The sequence below is a fragment of the Neodiprion fabricii genome, chromosome 1 (genome assembly GCF_021155785.1).
Source record: "Neodiprion fabricii isolate iyNeoFabr1 chromosome 1, iyNeoFabr1.1, whole genome shotgun sequence".
NCBI lineage: Eukaryota > Metazoa > Arthropoda > Insecta > Hymenoptera > Diprionidae > Neodiprion > Neodiprion fabricii.
This window is the reverse complement of record NC_060239.1, coordinates 27,006,261-27,025,471: the sequence shown is the minus strand read 5'-3', so window position 1 is coordinate 27,025,471 and position 19,211 is coordinate 27,006,261. Positions and strand designations below refer to the sequence as shown.

Here is a 19,211-nt window from a genome sequence, read left to right as displayed (position 1 = left end):
ATTTTCTTCAAGATATTTCTGCACTTTCAAATATACACATTACCGTGATAGGCTTGCAATCAGAGGTACTATTCAAAAGCGATCGCTAAACTGTACCTTGACGTATGCGATAAAAAGGGAACGATATATATATATAGGAAGAAAATATTGTACGTGGATAGCGTAAATACGTAATCAACGTGCGTGTACATAAATATGAATTTCACTAAAAACCGAGGCTTTCAAACTTTGGCCAGCAACGTGAGCCAAAGTTTTCGTGGTTATAAGGATGCAGGCGTTGCTGTGGAAGAACCACGTCGGAAAATAAATTGGTTAAGAGCAGAGGTGAGAGAAGCCCGAGCGACAAGGACTGCTCGAGGTAGCGGAGTGTAGGTGTGCGTGTCTGTGTTTCTGTGCATGTTCGTGGGTCACAAGGTTCAAGGGTCAGGGGTCAAGGGTCAAGGGCACGACGGTCGAGGGTGCAGGCGAGGAGGATCAGGCGGCTTCGAGAGCTGCCGAGGAGATATAAAAGAGACCCCCTTTTATTTCCCTCAACGCTGTAACGGCGGATATAGCTATAATATGGGTATAAAATAATAACAATTGCAACGGTGATACAACCGTGGTACCACAATGATGATAATAATAACAAAAACAACGACGGCGACGACGACGATGATGATGGCGATGATAATGATAAGGACAGTGATATAACGTGGCAATAACAGGAATGGCAGAGGAACAGCCACGGATCGACGAGCAGCTGACCGGACGAAAGGACCGACGGATACGAAGGCACGTGGTGCGGTGCGGAACCACACTTTGCCGAAATAATAACCCCTTTGCGGATTGCCGTACGTGGTCGGACAATGGCAACGAACTTGCGTGCTCATTATCAGCGACGGCAAACTCAGTCCCACGCGGAACCCGAACGCTTACGTATACCTACTCATGTGCATGTTAACGAAAAGCGTTAGTATGCATCTTTATTTTATAACATACGTATAATAATAATTTGCCACGCGTGCCCAGAGATTTTGAGGAATTTAATCAATAATTGAACGAACCTTGGTCTCGCCGCGGCGAAAATGTTTAACAATTCATATTTTTCTACTCCTTATCCAGGATTCGTTAAAGGATATTTCAAACTAAACTCGAGAAACACATCGGTTATTATGCAAATGAATAGTTTTTACGAGTATGAAAATTGTAAGATATTGCGTGTGAAGACGTTTGGTTCTTCGCTAATTTAGAAGCACATAATTTATGACAATACACTTGGCCGCGCCGAATTTTTTTCCACAGTCTGTGAGCCAAGCTCGGTTCAAATCCCGACGAGATTCCAGGTACATTACAGCCAGAATATATTGTTGCCGGCTTTCAAGATTCGATTCAACGCTGAATCCGAGTTTATTTTTAAATTCGCATACGCTCGCTAATCACAGCGAGTTTCTGTATCAGACAGACGTATTCGACCGAGACAACAAATCGAAGGTTAAATAAATTAAATAATATTGTTAAAAATTAAGAGGCAGTCGAAACGAACGTTTTTGCGGTCAAGCCGCACGCGTTGTCGTACCTGTAATGTGTTACTCGTATAGTGTACCACAGGTGTGGGGCGAGGCTACGTCAATGCATGCATCGCGCACAAGAGATAGATACCCGTGGCGGAACAAAGCGACCCACGCTGTGGGTACCGTCATATTCGTATCCATATTCACAGGCATGCGAGGACGTATGTAGAGGCGTTGCACAGCCGGTTGCACACACACGGATGAGTCTAAGGGCGAGCGAGATATCTGTATATACATGTGTAATAAGGCCGAGCTCACACCGATTCGGGGAGTGAAGATAAGAAGAAGAAGAAGAAGAAGCAGAAGTTGGAAGGTGGAAGGTAGAAGGAGCTCGATATGCTTCGCAAGTTTTTTGTTCGTCGCCAGGGAATCGGTGGATGAGCAAAGAGGGCTCTTCCATCGGGGGAACAAACAAAGTTTGCATCGACTCGATAATCATCATCATCATCGTCTTACGCGTTTATCATACGACGAAGGGTGTAATTACTGGCATGTTGCGGGACGTTTTCGTAAGTCATCGCCAGTCGGCGACTCTCCTCTTATACTTATAATATATCCCTCCTCCCAAGTCACAGATGCTCAGGCATTTGCAGACAGTCCAACCGGCGTCTCGAAGCGGACGTTGAACACCGTATGTAAACTGCAGGCTACATTTTGTCGGGTGAAACAAGTTTGGAGATAGTCCATACGCGGCACTCCGGCTGCTGCACCCTGTCTCTGTGTTCGTGTGTGTAAGGTAGGTAGGTACGTGTTCGCGCGAGTCCGGGGTTAGGCTACAAATCAACGCTCCAATCCGGCCGACTCGCCCGTTGCCGCTGACCGCAAGCTCTGCGTATAGGTTATTCCACTTTTCTACCATTTGCTTTATTATCCTTGTTATCGTCATAATTATCATCAGGCTCGTCGTCGTCGTCATTGCTACGTTATTTTTGCCACAATCATTATTGTTAGTATTTTTACTATCATCGTCATCGCCCTACCAGCAAGATCTGGATTTCCAGTTAATTACCTTCGTGCGCCAAGTCCCTGATCTCTGCAATGTTACAAGTATGCGACTCCGAGTGCCAAGAGAAGATTCACCGCATACTTAAATTCGGTAGTAATTATCATCGCAGTTGAGTGGAGCAATTTCTTCTTTCTTTTCTCATCTAACCGCATGCTTCGAACCGTTGCTAAACTAGATAATACTTTTCGCTCTCAAGAATCGCCCGATCAATTGCGCGATTTACAATAGAAAACAATGCCACCAGGACATACCGATTTTCGACTTAATTATTTGAAATCTTTCGTACGCGATACGCGTTTGCCAATCATTTGCCGATCATTCGCAAGTCCGCAAGTGGTCGTCGTTCGTTCCGAATGGTGAAAATTTTTCTCATTTACGAAGAGTCCGTTCGTTCTTTCGATGCGAACGCGTTATTTGAGCCGGATCCACGTACCGCTCGTGAAGCGTGTCACGAAGCCCAACGCCGATAGTGTTTTCCGTCGGTTTCTCGTACGTACGTAGAGTGGTCGGGGTATGTACCTTATACAGCGTATACCGAGCTCGCATGAAACACAGGCAGGTGCAACAATGGGTTTATTACCGAAACTCTTCGTCGAGCACCGTCGAATCCCGGGGTCCACCGCAAGTTCAACGCCCCCTGAGCGCGGTGCGCGTATATATACGCGTGTGTCCAGATGTCCGTCCGGGTCCCTGCTGCCGTGTCCGTTTCTAAGTATCTCTACCGACGTCCGTGCATACGTACTGCACGTACCGTACACGTAGGTACGTACGAACAGCGATGCGTGTACGTTGCGTAGGTACAACGCACCCTGCTCAGAGCGATGGCAAAAACCTTTCCAACCTTGCGGTTGTTCGACAAGTTCGTTCGATATTTCTGCAGAAATTAGTCACGAATTAGTCGCGAGACCCGTCAAAAATTCAACTTGTTTCAGTCGACTTGAGGGTTTCGACGAACGTTTTACGATTTATGGGTTTCGAGTTATTTTGCCACATTTAGTTATTTACGAAAATGAAAATTCTTTCTTCGAACTCTAGTCGGGAGAGTAATTCTTTAGAGTTCACTTTCTAGTTATTCGTACTGTAATTATTCTTACGGTTCCTTGTAGCCGCGTGATCACACTAGGTGTACAAATGAGCGACCTTATCCGTAAGTGATGGATGTAAAAAGGAAATAAAAACGAATCCAAATACACTGTAAGTATGACGTTGATAGCTGAGTTCACGGTGTGAAATGAAGACGAATAAATAAAGATAGGAGAAATTAGCATTCGGAGAAGTTTGCGCAAGAGTTCAACGAGCTTCCGAATTCTAATATTTCAAGGACAACAAGTTCCTTCACTCGAAGTGATCAAGGAAAGTGGTTGCGTGACAAGTGTTAGAATATAAGAAATACAAAAAGAGGTAAATAAAAATTAGAGGCGAATAAGGTATCCAACGAACGCACAACGACCTGTACATATGTTAATGTAAATTAGATGTGTAAAGTCGAGGAAACCGTTGTAATATCAATCAAGGTGATCTGTCATCTTGACGTTAAAATACAAGTTCATCATTGCGTAACAGTTGAGATACCGAATGTAACATGTGCGTATAATATACCCGTGATACATATATATATACATTAATATATATACATAACGTGTAAGAGGTATAAAATGAATGAAGTTATGATCATCGCTGTATTTTGGTTCTAACGAGCCGCGGCGAGAGTTTAATTAGCTCTAGGAGAAACGCGTCAGCGAACTCACTCGCAGACCGAGAAATCGACTAGGATCGAGCTGAGAGAAACGCCGATCAATCGGTGTCAAGAAAATCTCTGTGACATCGAAATCGTTCAATCAACCCCGGCGGTTCGTCATCTAATTATAGCTCCACGCTTTCTAAAGAAAATTGCTTTCGATACGCCATTCATTCAATTAAAACGACCAGCTTCCTCTCGCAGATCGACGGATATCCGCGTCTCTCATACCTCCTACACACCATTGCGCATCTTATTATAATTCTTATACAGATGTACCATCGATCAGGATTGATCGTTTTCCACTCGATACCGTAGCTGTTGCATCCGTATCGGGCCGCCGTTGAGTATTGAAAACACGCATTGGGAACAGTTTCGAGTGACTTTGTCAACATCGTTACAAAGGCGACTTGAGTCGTGAGTAAAGGAATGATCGCTGACACATCGGCATTGGGCAATTGCGTTAGATCGAACTCTCCTTAGCGTGTGCCAATCCGCTAAATGACGCGGGACTTTCGACTGCGAAGACAATCGATTATGTACGTACAACGCCTACGAGCTTAGATATATTTACCGAAACGGCCATGCGCCGCGCTAAACCCGCGTTACACGGACTGTCTCAACTTTATATGGTTACTTCTCCGATTGCACAAGCGGTTTCTCACATTTCACTTATGCTCGACCCGATTTCGTTTGATTAAGGAGAACTCTCCGCAGGCTGGTCGCATTCGATTGTCATTCGGCGGAAGCCGGTTTGCCGAATGGAACTTCCGGTTTGTTCCGAATGAAAACGCAAATTCGGCAGTCCACTTTTCTCGCACACTCTCGCAATGTAATTACACCTTTGCGAAATCGCGTCGTGGTCGATTTTCTTTCTTCATTGCCTCTGTCTTGCCGGTGAATTCAGGAACAATGCGCCGCGTTTTCATTACCAAAGAATTCACTGTACTTGCGAGTCGACGACAATTCATTCGTACGAGTCACCCCGTATAACATGCGCGGTAGATTATGCATGCATGTATACGGGTCGGTAGATTGATTAATTGCCCCGCGAAATCGACAGCGAATATCTATCCTGGCACACGGAGATACAGGCTTGTAGTTATAATTGACAAATAAAAAGATGCAACATAGAAACAATTATTATTGCATTATACGCAGGTGTGTTTGACGGGGGGAAAAAATTCGATGCATAGATTAGCTGCTAGCGAATGATTATACGTTGTTGCAGGATGTATATCGTACGGCGCACAGCAGCATCAATGTATTCGTACAGATACGATGTGAATCTAGATGGCGTGTAATTGGTTAAGAGAGAATATCAGAAATCCGTGATAGCTCGAGGTATACCTATTTCAATTTATCCGAGACTCGTCGCTTACATTCTTCTCTTCCGAATGAAAACTGAAGATTTTAGCTCCTGCAGAGTTTTCAGACAGCAACTCGGTGGTGAAAACTGATTACGACGGATTTAGCTAACATTGCGTATAACGTATCGTAACAACTCAACAATGATACACGTAACAAGCGACAACTCCTTCACCACCGTGACTCCCATAGCAGCCCTCTTTATAGACTGCATCTATTGTGTCACCGTGTTCCTAGGCCAGAGACTAGTTGGATGACGGAGTTTAGAGTCCGGAGTCTAGAGCAAACAGCGCACAAAGCGCATTGTTGCAATCAGGCGACCCAGATCACGATTCACATGCAGACTGTGTGCCCACCGTGTCTGTATACGTCTGATTGTGAGATGCCCGGATTGTAACTACTTACTTGCTTGAAGAGAGTTACTGGTTCGGATAAACACCCCGACTCTGTGTTTCGTACTCGGGTAGACGTATTTAATTTTTTATAGTAAACTTGATCGTCGAACGACAAGGACTCGTTGACCGATACACAATGGAGTCGTTCGTACTGGTTCCTCCATCTCGGACAATGAATCTTGTTTGTTCTTTCTCCTCGCCGCGGATAAAAGGTCGTTAAACCGCCAATATTAATAAGGCATTGTCACTCCAATCGTTCGTTCGTTCGCGCGTGTTTCTTTGGAAGTATGTATAACGGTTAAAGAGACGGTCGATTCACGTAGTCGAACAATTTGGATCCCCCTTAACAGCGTCTAGTCTCGATCTCGATTCGATATCGGATGTTCAAAAATGGAGAAGAATTTATAACCGCCAATTCACTTCACGCCCAACTCGTATTAATCCAACTCGGGTTAATTCAATCTCTACGGTTATTTCTTGGTTTAGTTCAAAACGGTTCTAGCAGCCATTTATACTCAATTTCACATGATGTTTCTTTTTCTCTTCACTATCAAGTATAATCTTGCAGCCTTGCCAATCTGCTCTACGAACGTTTCTTAACAAGCACGGGTAACCCATGCGAACAGGTTTTGAACCAAATTTTTTTCACGGAAGCAATTAAGTGATCAGGATAACAATTGAATGTATCATACCTTCATTTTGACTCGCTTGTAGTTATAAGATTTCAAATTGATAATTAGTCTGAATTAAATTCCCACGGGACACTAGTCTCTAAAAGTAGAACCTCTGTCGTGTAAATGTGTTACGAATTTTTAATAAAAATTAAAAGCGAAAGATAAAAACTGAATCTAAAATATCCTAAAGTTCGTTGCTAATGCACATTCGTGGTTATAGCTATGGCGGAAATTCCGCTGACTGAACAGGCCAACGCGGCAAGTTGATAAAAAGTTGGTGAAAAGTCAGTTCCCACGAGTACCTAGACGGCTAATTTTTCCTTGATAATTAGCAAAAATCCAGTGCCCTAATTTACAATGTCACACGCGCCGAGCCGCTAAGAGTTTTATCGCAGAATGTGCCGCAGCCACTTTGCAGGCACCCTGTGAAATGGCATTGGCAACAATGGATTGTTAACGAACGTGAAAAAAAGTAGAAAAATAGAGTTTTCTCTCCCGGCTTCAGTTAGTTCACATCTAGCGAATCACTCCACCTCGGGTCCTCTGCGCCAGAACCGCAACTAGCCTCGTTTCACCTACGGCACGCCACAAAGGTCGTTGCTAATTGGGGCCACCTTCACCGAACGCTACTTAACTCCAGTTTGTCCCCTTATTCGTGACCAAGTTCAGGCTGTTTCGTAAGTACTTGCCTACCTTTGTCATATTACACACACGAGCAGCACGGCTGTTACCGCGATGATAATTACAACGTAATCCAAAGGAAAGATTTTTATTAATTATACACTACCGTTCGAATAACGTTTCGTGTACTTCACGACCGAAATACACACTGCAGCCGTACTAGATCTTCGTCGTATACTGACATTGAATTCAATCTATCAGATTGGTACAAAGGGTGAACTGACCCGTTTTGCCCCCATTTCTGATCTAGTAGTTGTCACAGACAGAAGACGGATAAAAGCTTTCGTATGTTACAAAATTAATTAGGTTGCTGCGTAAACCAACCTTGTTGTAAAAACAGTCTTGTTTCTGACTTCTGTCTAAGAAAAATGTATTACGAATAAAAGAATTTTTCACTGCTTAATTTATTTGTGTCTGTTGGATCATTTCTTGACGCTCAACAAACCCCGTGTTTCGTTCCGTAACGCAAGATCGTTACAATCGAAGCGAATCGCCAAATTTATTCCGTGCTGTCACTTCTAGAATTCTGAACTCAATGTTCGCAATGAAATGTCGCAGGGTTGAAAGTCCCTAACGACCGCCGTAAATCTCGCTCAAGGATGTAAGGAAAAAAATTATTCGCGATCAGTCATGATATAAAAATGTGATAAAATGAACGGGAGAACAAAACGAAGGACAAAATTACAGGGGATGCGGGCGAAACCGTGGGCGAAATGGCGAGACACGCGCGCGCAAAGATTATCTGCGAGGATCGACACGATCGATCCTGATCTAGAGGAACATAACGTAAAGTGTGATGCGCGGGTATTTCTAGCAAAACGGTGGTCCTCGTACCCGCAGCAGCTAGCTGGCGCGTTGCAGGGATAAAAAGCTACAAAAGTTAACGCACGGTGTAAGAAGCTTGCTCAACGAGCCCAGATTAATGTGAAGAAGAAAAGCGCGTTGTTGGCCGAGCATTCCGTAGCGAGGTGTAACGAAAGCAGTCAGCGATCGTTTTTATCCAGCTCCAAGAAAGCCCGAAGGCTCGGACGTTCCCAGAGTAGGAAAGCTGCTCGCCGCTTGTTCGCGCGAAACGCAGCTTGGGCTTTTCCCTACCTCGATTCCCCTCATCCGACTCGATATTTACCCCTCTCAACTCCGCGCAAGTAACTTGTCGTTAACGTTCCCCCCACACGGCGATACGACGGAGAACCGCATTCGCATTAAGCTTGCGAGTATGGGAATTACAGCTTTATCAAAGCTCGACCGAAAGACTTGCGAGATAACTCTTCGAGTCCGACTTTTACTTTTTGCTTCTCTCAACTTCTTGGTGCAGTTTGAAACAACGGTGCCGTTGATCGCGGCCGGACGCCTGCTCAGGACAAACTAAGTCCGGTTCGAGGGGGCGACATGAGGGGCCCGCCGTCCACGTCACGGACAATTAATTCCAGCCGTCTAATACCGTGCAATATCTACGCCCACATTATTTTTCGCAAACTATTGCTCTGGCTCGAAATTGTTCATTCGTACCTACTTGCGAACCGTTCCGAGTTTTCGCTATTAACACACACACGCGCACCTGCTGAACGGCTGCCAATATATCAGTTATGCTACGGGCGGCGGCATCAAGAGGCGAAGGAAAAAAGGAAGGAAGGAAGGAAGGAAGGAAGGAAGGAAAGAAGGCAGACCGTCAGGACGCGAGGCGTGGCCAGGAGACGACGAGTCCTGCAAGCAAACGTCCCTCCGTAACGAGCAGCTGTCGGTGAGGAACTCCGCGACAATAACGTCTGCACTTTATTCGACCTTGCGCACTTTTGCTCGTCCTGCTATATTCCGTTCTGTAACCCGAGCCCAAAAAAAATCTGACCCGTTAAAAAACCTTTGAACCCTCTGGGAGGTCTCGTAAGTCGGTGAAATGGGCCGAGTCGACTTCGCAATTTGACCAAACCGAGACGTGAAGCGTTTGGTGTTTGGATAGTTATTGTTATCACTTCTAGACATATTCGTTATGTAACGTCTGATCTTAGGTTATGGCCAGGAATGATTCGGAGAAGCCTTGATCCACGAAAGCACCAATTTTCAAGCAGCACAGTCTATGCCAAGTATTACAAAACCTCTTTCCAAAGGTCGTTCAAGGTCGGCTGTTTTAGTCACGAATCGAATAATTGAAATTATCAGAAGAGAAATTAATAAATACAGAATTCCAGGAAGGTGGTCACAAACGGTATAGTGCAGGCGACATAAAATGAAGCGTTTGCACCACACACGTGAACAGCCAGTGAAATTTCTCGGCAACAGACTGACGGAACTCTTAATTTTGCTACAAGAATTTAATACTCTCTGTTACGAATTCGCATGTCCGCTTCGCTTCGTCGTTTTCATCCCTTCGGGTACTCCGGAGAGTTACCTTCTCAGTACCGAAGGACGCCCAGTTTTTTCACGTTGAGAATTTTCCCGGGCAGAATTGGAATTAAAGAAACCAATGGACAAATGGATAGAAATAGGAAATAACCGTTGCCCTTTGCTCCAAGCCCATCGTCCATTACCCACGTTTGCCCTATCACGGTTGTAATACAGTGCGGAGTTGATGGGAACGAACTCGGTTGGCCAAAGGCGCCACGTTGTGTTCGGGCAAAGTTCAAGGTCGCGGATGCGCCGATTGGCAGGTTCGAGTTATCGGTACGAGAAAAGGAAGGTGTCTTCGCGTCGAGTAGACCTGGTTTATTTTCTCAACGTCCACGTACGACAGCGGGGAACGATCAGAGTACCGTTATGAAAGGATATTACCAGCCCGACGCCTCGGGGCGAAATCCGTCGATTGGAATATCGATTAATATCGATCGACATCAGCGATGTTTCATAATCGCACCTGACCAACCGAAGTGACGAGTGAGGAGCAAAGCGATGAAAAGGAGCGAATAACGCGATTGACGGAAGGTTCCTTGCGCGTCGATTCACGGGATACCGATTCACGGCAGCGTGATTGCGAGGAAAAATCTGCCGAGTATCCGCTTACGGGGTATCCATGTAAAATGCAGATCGCATGTGATTCCGGGTAGATGAGTATTGCGTCCTTTCAATATTAAGTGACGTCCTCCGCGATTCGGTGAAGTGAGTCAGGACCATCTTCACACTTCGATTATACCAGCATCGGATATTCACACAGCTAAGCTCACTTTTGTATAAGATTTTAATAATCGGCTGACAGATTCCGAGTAGAAGTATTTTATTATTAGCAGCGTTTTATCAATGCTGTAGAATATATACGTACCGTGAAAAATAAATTCTATTCGAACTTTTATACAATTTGTAATAAACGTCAAGAAGTTCGTGAATTGAATTTTTCATATATCAATATCGTTTTGTATGAAAAGAGAATGAACCCTCCAGCTTTCTTTGGTTCCCCGCCCCCCCCTCCCTTTTTTCGTGTAAGATCAACCTTAACTTCAATGTGGAGCATGATTATTGTGTGCAAAGTGTGGAATTATAACTTGTCTATTTACCCATGATGAGAATTTTTACCCATTGTCAAATCTGTAAAAGATTTCAGATCGTTTAATTACGGAATAGGCGAATGATTCGTGAAAAATTGGATGGTAACGATATAACGGTTAAAATAATAATAAAATAGATAAAACTGTGGTAAACGAATGCGATACTCGATTCGCCACTGAACACGAGACCAGCGGCCAGTACACCTGAAGCATCCGCTTCAGTCATTTTTATGCAGTTAGTTGGTCGTCGATTTTTCTGACAGACCACGATTCCAGTAACTATCGTGACATTGAGAATCTCGGCAAATAATATCTGAGTAACCGGATACGATTAGAGAGTTTTCGTATTAAATTTGGACTCGTATAATATTGCCCGACCTCGATTTTACCAAATCTTACACGAAATTAATCGCGAGTTTCAACCGTATTATCTAAATGTTCGGGATCTTTTATAAATATACAACGTGCACATCCACCGCTATTATTATTCTATTTCTGTTCTTGACAATCGTGTCGACGTTTGACGAAGACAAGGATGAGAAACCCCTGACCCTGTTGCAGACGGATCGTTCACTCGTCGTCAACGCGGAAACTATCAACCACAAGCCTCGACGGACGCGGAGAAACGTAGCGCTGATCCAAAGCACTTTTTGCAACCGTTGTATAGAGTGGTTTTTGCCCGACTTGATCCTGTAACGCTCGCAGCTATCATCCAGCGCTTCATCCCTCAGAAATTACGTAACGGGTCCGTGGCGAGATAAGTTTTTGAAAAAAAGAACGTGGTTGCCCGCAACGTGGTTCGAAGCACGTGAGAAAGAAGATCACTTGCGGGTAGGTAAATCTTCACCGTGTCGAGAGAGTGAAGGTGTAACGAAAACTAATTAGAAAATGAGACACTCAAAGATCACCTTCCCCTGGCATGCACAGTGTACGCGATCTCCGTATGTTTACTCGGTAAATTTGCAGACTTGCAGCTCGCTCGTCTTTCAGCTATTATTTACTCTGGCACTTGTGATTTACGATAGACAGAGGCCGGGAATTTTCTCGGGCAAATTCGACGAAGCTCTCCGCACCTTCTCACCGGGGCAAAACTGCGGTCGAGGCGAGGCAAAAAAGTCGAAAGAAGCTCTGGGAGTTGCGAGTATACAACCTTGGCGTAACCGTTGGTAGGGAAAAAATGTTTTTTACGTATTCAACTCCCGAGAGAAGCAAAGAATAATTCATCTCGGAGAATACGCGAGAGAAGAGTTGTACCTGTGTACCATCTTTGCGCGTTACAGCTCGTATAAATCTCGTATCGCTCGGTGGTTCACAGTGCACAGGCAGTAAGTCGGTGACCGTATGAAAGTTCGTTAATGATAAATCGGAGTGGTAGCACGTAGGCGTCACGCTTGACTGACTCTCGATCAACTATAAGGCGGGTGTTGGTCCATCAGGCTACCGATCTCTGCCCACGTGAAACGTGTGTTATACCTATTTCTACGCACTCTATGCCTGTAATAGACTTTACGCGCCGCTCAAACCACATTTGCCAGCGTTCGTTTCATGTTCGCCTGGCGATCCGCATCGCTAGAGAAAAATGTTGTTTAATTTTCAAGTTCATAGAACCGTGTATCTTCGTCGTGTCTACTGGATGATATTCAAATTTTACACGATACGTACAACAGTACATACATCGCACATACACCCATGCTCATGCAAAACTTGTCCAAGCAGGTTTTTAATAGACCGAAGATAGAAGCTTAAGAAAAAACAAACCGACTAACACACATTCGTCGAGAATTGACGGCTTGTCGAAAACGTGGGTACGTCTAAAAGGAGCCGAGGCAGCACAGTCGGGTACGTCCAACCCTAAATTGGACCAAATTTCGCTATTCTAGCCTCTGATTAATTGCGCCCATTGTCAGTCGAGAAGTGAGCGAAGAATTTGACCGAGCTACGGCGCAAAGTATGCGCGTCGAAGATAGAGAACAGGCTCGGTCGGTGGGCGTTGCCTTAAAAGGCTTCGAGGATACAAAATAATGGCTGTCTTTGGCGCGTACCTTTCGCATAGTTGATACTTTGGTTGGTAAATAGGTTGAAAAATCGAATTGCGCCAGTGAGTCAGAACTTTCGGACGTCGCGTCGGGCGGCGTCGCACAGCGAACGAGTCCGTAGGCAGACTTCTGCATGAGTAGGCTGCACGGAACGAAGACAATGGCAAGAGAAGCAACAAACTTGTAGGAAATTACTCAGGGATCGTCCGTCGCACCCAACGACGGCACATGGACACGATTCAGGCGATGAATATGCAAGGGTACGAAGATACCTATAAAATAATGCACACTCTATGGTGTGGCAATGCGCACGCACGCCTGCACGACGCAGGGACGAGTCTGACAAAGGGGGGCGTGTTACGGGATGAAAGTGAGCAAGGAAGCGATGACACATGCCGCCCAGCATCCGAGATTCGAGTGTCACAACACCCAACTCTTTGCCGAGGTTCGATTGAATCTTCTCCACCCTTGATCCGTGCGAAATGAGACGAAATCGACGCGTGAAAGGATATTTTAATGATACGGCTCGTTTCGTGAGACGAACGCGGTACTTGAAGTTAAGTTGAATTTCCGCAGGCTAAGCGAGTGCTAGTGGTGAGACGGCTGATTGCGAGAAAGAGATTAAAGATAAGCATTTGAATCCTGGTGCATTCGCGGAAACGTCCCGCATCATCCTGCTGGTATCCAGAACTATTAGCGGTGCCCGAAGGGATCGCGACCGAAAGGAGGAGGATGATGATGACGGGGTCGAGGAATGAAGAAAAGAGGAGAGAAGAAGAGAAGAGCTCGGTAAAACAGTTAAGAGTTAGACCATGCCGGGTTAACTTTACGCAGAGCCTTGCCGATTTCCTTGATCCTGGGAACGGCAACCAGTTCTGTGTGAGCTGCAGATGCCTACGGTAGAGATTTGAAGCGGTATTAAGCGCGTCCCGCTCTTGTCCTGCATCCTCGCGCTTCGGCTCAACCGAGAACATTTCAATTTCGCGCAACGCCCCGACGACCCGAGAGACGCGCGGCAGTCTTTTGCTCGACGTTGATAGGTATACACACCAGGATGTCGTTACTCACGATCAGGCTGAACGATAACTGGTCTTATAACAGCATATAACGACAACGAGGTCTGCAGGCACGACGATTCCCGGCAAGCTAACCGCGACACATTTATAATTCATCGTTCAATGTCGCCGTGTTGTGTAAAAAAATATTACAACAAACGATGCCTCGAGCTTTGTAATACCTACCGAAGGTATCGCTCGACCGTAGCCTCGTTTCGTGGAAGCAGCCTAAGCGCGTTCGGTGTGAAAATTTGAAAATCACTGGTACGCCGTTTCGTTTTTTATTTAATTTTTTTTTTTTACAGAACGACGTTGCGTGGGGATGCTGCTACAAAGAAGCCATGGTCTCGTATCTCCTGAACAAATCCACCTCGTCAGCCCCGAGGAAGAGGCAATAAGGATTTTATAACACGTAATAAAAACCCCCATTAGATGATCCAGGACCTGAGCAGTCTAAGCGGATGGTCCCTCGTTTCTCACGTAACAACCCTCGATGATTCTTGTTTTATGACCACTGCACTTCTAGAAACACCTGCCTGACTGCATTTGTGACTTGAACCATTATTTCAATACGCTGTGCAAACTTGCCACTTTCGCCACTTTTTCACACCGTCCGGGTTGAAGGTAAATGGTGGCAACCCCTTTAACTATGTAGCTATTACCAACGAGGCTTAAATAATCCCAGCTAGACACGTTGTACGACTATAATATGCACGAGTGCCATATTCCTCTTCTCGACACGCAGTTAATACATGCATATTAGACACGAGGTTTAAAACACTTCGGTAGCCGCGAGAATTCTGCTAGGCGATTAATAAGAGGTACATGTATATACATGTTATATATATATATATATATAAAGCCGTTACTTCTAACCGGATTCTGTGTAAATTTTTTTCCCTCTTTCGCTCTGCCTGTAAAGTGGCAGCAGCGCTGAAATACATAATTATTAACAAGTTCGCAGGGGTTTAATGAAGCAGCGTCGTCGAGCCGATGTGGCATGCCGGTATTTAAAAAAACCTGCCTTACAAGAGACCGTCGAATGACATCTACCTGAAACTATATTACGCACCATCCGTGCACGATTTGGTCGATTCTCGCACCGCCAGGTTAAATGTCAACAGGCCTGGAGTGAACCAGCGTAGCTCGCACAAGAGCACGGGAAATCGTTAATCGATAAGATAGGCTACTTATACTCACGATCTAGAGGTAGAGCGTGCCGACGCGTCGTGGCGCCATGACTGTTACGGCCAAGCGGGGTCCGCACTTTGTCGGTTGAAGAGGTGGGGCAGCAGTGGCCGTTGTTTCCTTTCCAGAACTAGCTCCGTTACCTCCGCGAAGCTCCCATACGAGATTCGTGAGCGAACGAGGTCTGCTGAGCCGTCTGGACCTACGCGAGAAAACGAGAACGTTGTAAAAAAGCGCCCCTCAAAATCTCGGGCAAAGAGACTTGCCTCTTCTCCGGAAGCTTGGCCCCGGCCCCGGAATCCCCGGAAGTACGACCCCCGGAATGACTGGAGTCCAGAGTGCCATCGAGTTCCATGGCCTGCTGGAGATTGGTCAGACTTTTATAGCGGATATTGAAGAGCGGAGAGCCGCCCTTGTAACCGGGCGGCGTCTCTTTCAACGGCGATGCGCTCTTCTGCCTCATCAACGGACGCCCTCTGTGAGTCCCGCTGTTCTTTACGTAGAGCTTGGCCAGGGGCGGCTTCTCAACCTTGGGCATAGGCGTCTCCTTGACGGCGCGTCGGGTCCGTTTCTCAGCCTGTATCTTCTTCGTCGGTATCGTTTCGATCGGCGGTGGCTCGGGTCTGTCGTCCAAAATCGAGGCGACGCTGACGGTGACGGGAGTAAGCGGAGGGCTGTTGCTGCTCGCGCTTTCGTACGGCGATCGAACGCTTTTCGGAAGTGGAGCAAAGCCGCGAACGTAGTCGTATATCTGATCGATTTCGTCGTAGTCCTCCGTGTACGACGGCGGTACCCGATTCTCGTCCCGGTAACCGTGCCCGTGGCTGCTGTGGCTGCTCTGATGATGATGATGATGATGGTGGTGATGGTGGTGATGCTTCTGCTGATGATTCGCGCTGTCGGAGCTCGCCGACCGCCTGAGGAACCCGCCGCTCCTCGGTAGTCTCGGCTTGCCCTCGCCGAGGCGACCGTCGAGCACGTGAGCGCGGTCGGCGACGTCGGCCACGAGGCGAGATCCCCGCTCGACGAGGCGCGTCAGCTCCGGCATCGAGCGCAGCATCTCCTCGTTCCTCGCCTTGACGAGCTTCAGGGGCGCCGCCAGCGGAAGCGCGACCGCCGCGCCGTCCCTCTGGAGCGGAAGCGCGAACACGTGCTCCTCCTCGAAGGTCGAGAGGAGTCGCAGCTCCGGCAGGAAGTGAGACGAGGACTTGAGGCCCCGCGGCGGCTGCCCGTGAACGAGCCTCACCGTTAGCGGAAGCCGCTTGCTCAGGAGCGCCCTGGCCGTGTGGACGCCGCTGATGTTGTCCTCCCTCGCCAGGGCGCTGAATCTGCCCCGCTGCTCGATGCCGAGGAGCACGCTGTCCCCGCGGCAGTCGACGCACCGCAGGAACCGACCCCTGCCCTGGATCGTCACCTCGCCGGCGGCCGTGATCGTCTCGCCGGCCGGCAGCGTCCGGGAACCTTCCGGTATCACGATCCCGGCCTCGTCAACCTTGCACCCGATGCCCCTCATGGTCTCCCGGACGAGGGCGCCCTCCTCTGGGCATCGCCTCGACAGTTCGCTGACCGACTCTATTCCCCGAACGGCCCGGCCCTCCTCGCTCAGGATCTCGAAGAACCCGGTGTACGAGTCCGGTATCGCCAACTTCGGCCCGACGCCCACCACCCTTCGCCCCTCCTTTATCTTTACCGCCTGGGCGACGATCTTCCGTCGCCTTCCCGCCGACGCGAGGAGCGCCGTACTCTGCAAACTCGGCGCCGGCAACGTCGGCACTCCAAATCCACCGTACTGACCTTTCGTTATCTTTATCACTGCTGGCAGACGGTGCTTCGTCACGAAGTCACGGAGGTACGTCGCCTCCTCCGCCCATCGCGCCGCTGCCACCACGATCTGACCATCGGTCGCTGCCATCCCCTGATGGTGGACGCAGGTGCCCCTTACCGATACTGCGACTTCTGGATCCACGCGCCTCTATGCCCCATCTGAAACAAAGGGCGACGATATATATATTTTTTCAAAAATGCCATTTATCTTCGACTTCTCCACTTCCTTTTCTACTTTCTACTTTCTACCACCTTCCTGCAACAATTGTAGTTCCACCTGTAATGCGGGGCAGATGAATTTCAGAAGCTCAATCGCTGTATTGGATAAAATTTGCATCTTGGTTTTCGTACGACAAGGTAAACTTATTACACGTGTGGAGAAAAAAATATTTCAAACTGATTTACCACTGATTTCTTGAGCGATCAATAGCCCCTCGATACTTTTGTAATCCAAGGAAGAAGTGATCGGAGTACCGCACAAAATCTCCGAGCATTTAGTGGTTGCGAATGGTTGCGTGTTTGAGTTATTAGATCGTCAGTCGAACCTAATTGGTTGTACAATCGATAAAACACTTTCGACATTTTGCTATCTAATGCTGTTCACCTAATTCTTTCATCACTGCATGTGCATTGCGAAGTATCAAGATATACCAACCGCTTCTATTTATCGTCAGTAAACATGCCGTTCGTTACGCGGTGAACATACATGTTCCCAGAAATGCAAGAAAAGCTAATTATACTATCTGCGGCATCATATTTATCACGAATATCTTTCAAGGCGAAAATTCCAACGCGTTGCACTTCCAACCAAGTATTAGGATGACTTAAAATAAGACCACATCTTCGTCCACGCAAATTCTGCGAAATCAATGGCATAAAAATACATTGATCAATGATATCCTCGAAAGTGCAAAACCGAGGTATTGCACTTCCAACGAAATCCGCGGTGACTGGATACGCGTCGACGTAACCCAATATCGTTTAATTAACCGTCCGTCCCCGATCTTCCGCGCTTGACCAAAGAAGACCGTGGCCGCGACGGTAGTTTAGTCGATGGTTGAGAACAGAGTATATTTGATAACACCCAGAGTCGCGGGCGAGTGCCGGAGCCTTTGGAGACGGTCAGCACGTCGCAAAGATGGTTTGCGGTCAGTGGGAGATAAGACCCGGGTGACCAATGACCCAGGGCGTCGTGACAGGCGCGCCTCTAGGAAGTCGTTCGGCTCTATCTGGTCTGCAGAGCCGCCTGTAAACAGGCCGTGGCACCAACACAATTTCAAAGACGCGTTCCTGCGCCGTTCCTTGTTTATTTATGCGCCTCGGTACGGTACTTCAATGCTGCAAATTGTCCCCGTATAGACTATAAGGCGTGTAGTATTTCCTCTAGCGATCGCCAGCTCTGCAAGCTATTTCTCCCACGCGACTTTGCAGGTTCCTCCCCTCCTTCGAACGCCGCGGTCTTCGACCGAGATTTTATTTTGGCGATTACTGTACACGGGACGGATAAGAATAACTCCTTGAGGGACTCGAGACGACGGACAGGTTGACACGGGGGATTTAACATTCGTTCGTTTAATGCAGCCGCACTTTCGAAGGCCAAGCGAGTCGCTGTAAGAGGTGAACTTTGACACCGGCTTCACGCTCGCCGGGGTAACTGTAGAGGATTTTTACCGAGCAATACAGATTTTGTAATCCCTTCTGAGAATAATGACCAACCGAATGAGGTTGCGTTCAAAAAATATTACATAGGTATAAGCTCGTTAGGTTAGGTATATACTTGTTGCAGGATGCGCGCGTGATCGAGTTTTTCAATCGAATACAAGCCGTGACTTGCTCGATTCGTAGCCGATTTCGATGTCGAATTTGATGTTATAGTTGATTCCAAGAACTATTTTCAACAACTTTTCACCGTGTTTTCCTTTGCCTCGGATGAATTCGTCATTAGTATAATATATAAAAATCCATATTACAAAAGAGCGCGGCCGATCAGGTGGAAACGTGTAAAACCAAGAAGATTTGCATACCGCGTAATAATAATTGCAATTTACACACGCTACGGAGTCAAGGATCCCGCTGATTTCTACAGAATTTTTAACCTCTTTCACACACACACACACACACACACACACACATATATGTATATACTCGTATACGTATATATATATATTTTTTTTTTCATTCAAAGTTTGAAGCGCGCTAGCGAATATAACCGCGTTGCGT

The 19,211-nt window shown here is 46.8% G+C and overlaps 1 protein-coding gene across 6 annotated transcripts in view; it reads right to left on the bottom strand.

Annotated features, from left to right (window-relative positions):
* LOC124184601 overlaps positions 1 to 19,211 on the bottom strand; it is a 118,774-nt gene that overhangs the window by 15,483 nt on the left and 84,080 nt on the right. For all 6 annotated transcript variants that reach the window (XM_046574511.1, XM_046574531.1, XM_046574521.1 and 3 more), the window contains 2 exons: positions 15,434 to 17,150; positions 15,180 to 15,369 (listed from right to left, as the gene is read on the bottom strand). In XM_046574511.1, coding sequence (XP_046430467.1) covers positions 15,183 to 15,369; positions 15,434 to 17,079 — 1,833 coding nt within the window. In that variant the 5' untranslated portion in view covers positions 17,080 to 17,150 and the 3' untranslated portion in view covers positions 15,180 to 15,182. The remainder of the gene's footprint in view (positions 1 to 15,179; positions 15,370 to 15,433; positions 17,151 to 19,211) is intronic.